Below are 1190 nucleotides of genomic sequence, written 5' to 3'. Positions count from 1 at the left end.
CGTGAACCCATTTACAGGGACGAAGATAACTGCTGAGTAGAAGGGGGCTACTGGAGGTTCAGTCACTTCGCTGCGTGTCCCCAGCCTTGTGGAGGTGGACGGTGATGTGTTTGCCGTTGCGGAGGCTCAGTGCAGGAAGAAAGACGGCGGTGGCGACTGCATCACTGGGATTGCGTCAAAGCGCCTCGACAACGTTGGCGGTGTTACAGCGGAGGCGTTGACGGCGGATGCGAGTTCATTTGACATAAAGACGCTGAAGGGAGGCGAGACGGTCAGTGCCAAGGCGGTGGATATAATGCAGCCAACAACACTTGTGCATGGCAAAGACATCTACATGCTGCTGGGAAAATACAGCCGCACAACGGCTGCGGGTCAAGACGCTGGCAACAAGCATTGGGGGTTTTTGCTGGTGAAGGGGAGTGTCACTGGAGACAATGAAGCGAAGAAAATCGAATGGGGTGAGACTCGTGCAGTGAGTGCTGAGTCTTTAGGACTTCCTCTCTCCTGGACGCACTTATCTGCTGGCGGAGGGTCGGGTGTTGTGCTGAGTGACGGCACGCTTGTGTTCCCCATGCAGGCCACAGATAAGGATGGAAAGAATGAGTTGTTGGTCATGCGTTTGGAGGCGTCCAAGGGTAAGTGGACGGTTTCGTGGGAGACGACGGGTGGGGGCTGCAGGGAGCCATCCATAGTGGAGTGGGAAGGAGATCAAAAACTTATTGCGATAGCTCCTTGTGTGGGAGGCTACTACGACGCGTACAAGTCCACTGGGGCTGGTACAGATTGGTTTGGCAGTACGCCAATCACTCGCGTGTGGGGCACCTCACTGAAGCGTCAAGGGGACGGCGTGCGGAGCGGCTTCATCACCGCAGCCATCGAGGACAAGAAGGTGATGCTCCTCACCACGCCTGTGTATTCAGAGGAGAAAAAGGAAGACAACAAAAAAGGAAAGGGCCGGCTGCATCTTTGGGTGACAGACAATGCCCGTGTGCATGACGTTGGGCCGGTATCCAGTGAAGAGCACGACGCTGCCGCCAGCTCCCTGCTGTACAGAAAGAAGAGTGAGAAGGAGGAGGAGTTGGTTTTGCTGTACGAGAAGAAGAATGATGGTGATGACTCATTCAGCCTTGTCTCTGTGCGCCTGACTGCGCAGTTGGAACTGATAAAAGAAGTGGTGAAAACTTGGAAAG

At 54.8% G+C, this 1190-nt stretch overlaps 2 protein-coding genes across 2 annotated transcripts in view; both read left to right on the top strand.

Moving 5' to 3' along the window:
• Positions 1-36, top strand: part of TraAM80_10095 (trans-sialidase) — a gene marked incomplete at both ends in the record, with an annotated part of 426 nt that extends 390 nt beyond the window's left edge. The window contains one exon of the mRNA XM_029386743.1: positions 1-36. This exon is cut by the window's left edge and continues 390 nt beyond it. Coding sequence (XP_029233460.1) covers positions 1-36 — 36 coding nt within the window.
• A 259-nt stretch (positions 37-295) lies between these two features.
• Positions 296-1189, top strand: TraAM80_10094 (trans-sialidase; the record flags this gene model as incomplete). The annotated part of the gene is made up of 1 exon (XM_029386742.1): positions 296-1189. A coding segment is annotated over one exon (894 nt), but the record flags the coding sequence as incomplete, so codon positions are not given.
• Between the last annotated feature and the right edge of the window lies 1 nt (position 1190).

This window comes from Trypanosoma rangeli (genome assembly GCF_003719475.1).
Source record: "Trypanosoma rangeli strain AM80 chromosome Unknown Tra_15.4_contig_00789, whole genome shotgun sequence".
NCBI classification, from domain to species: domain Eukaryota; phylum Euglenozoa; class Kinetoplastea; order Trypanosomatida; family Trypanosomatidae; genus Trypanosoma; species Trypanosoma rangeli.
The sequence above is the reverse complement of the archived record's forward strand: the minus strand, read 5'-3'. Positions and strand labels throughout refer to the sequence as shown.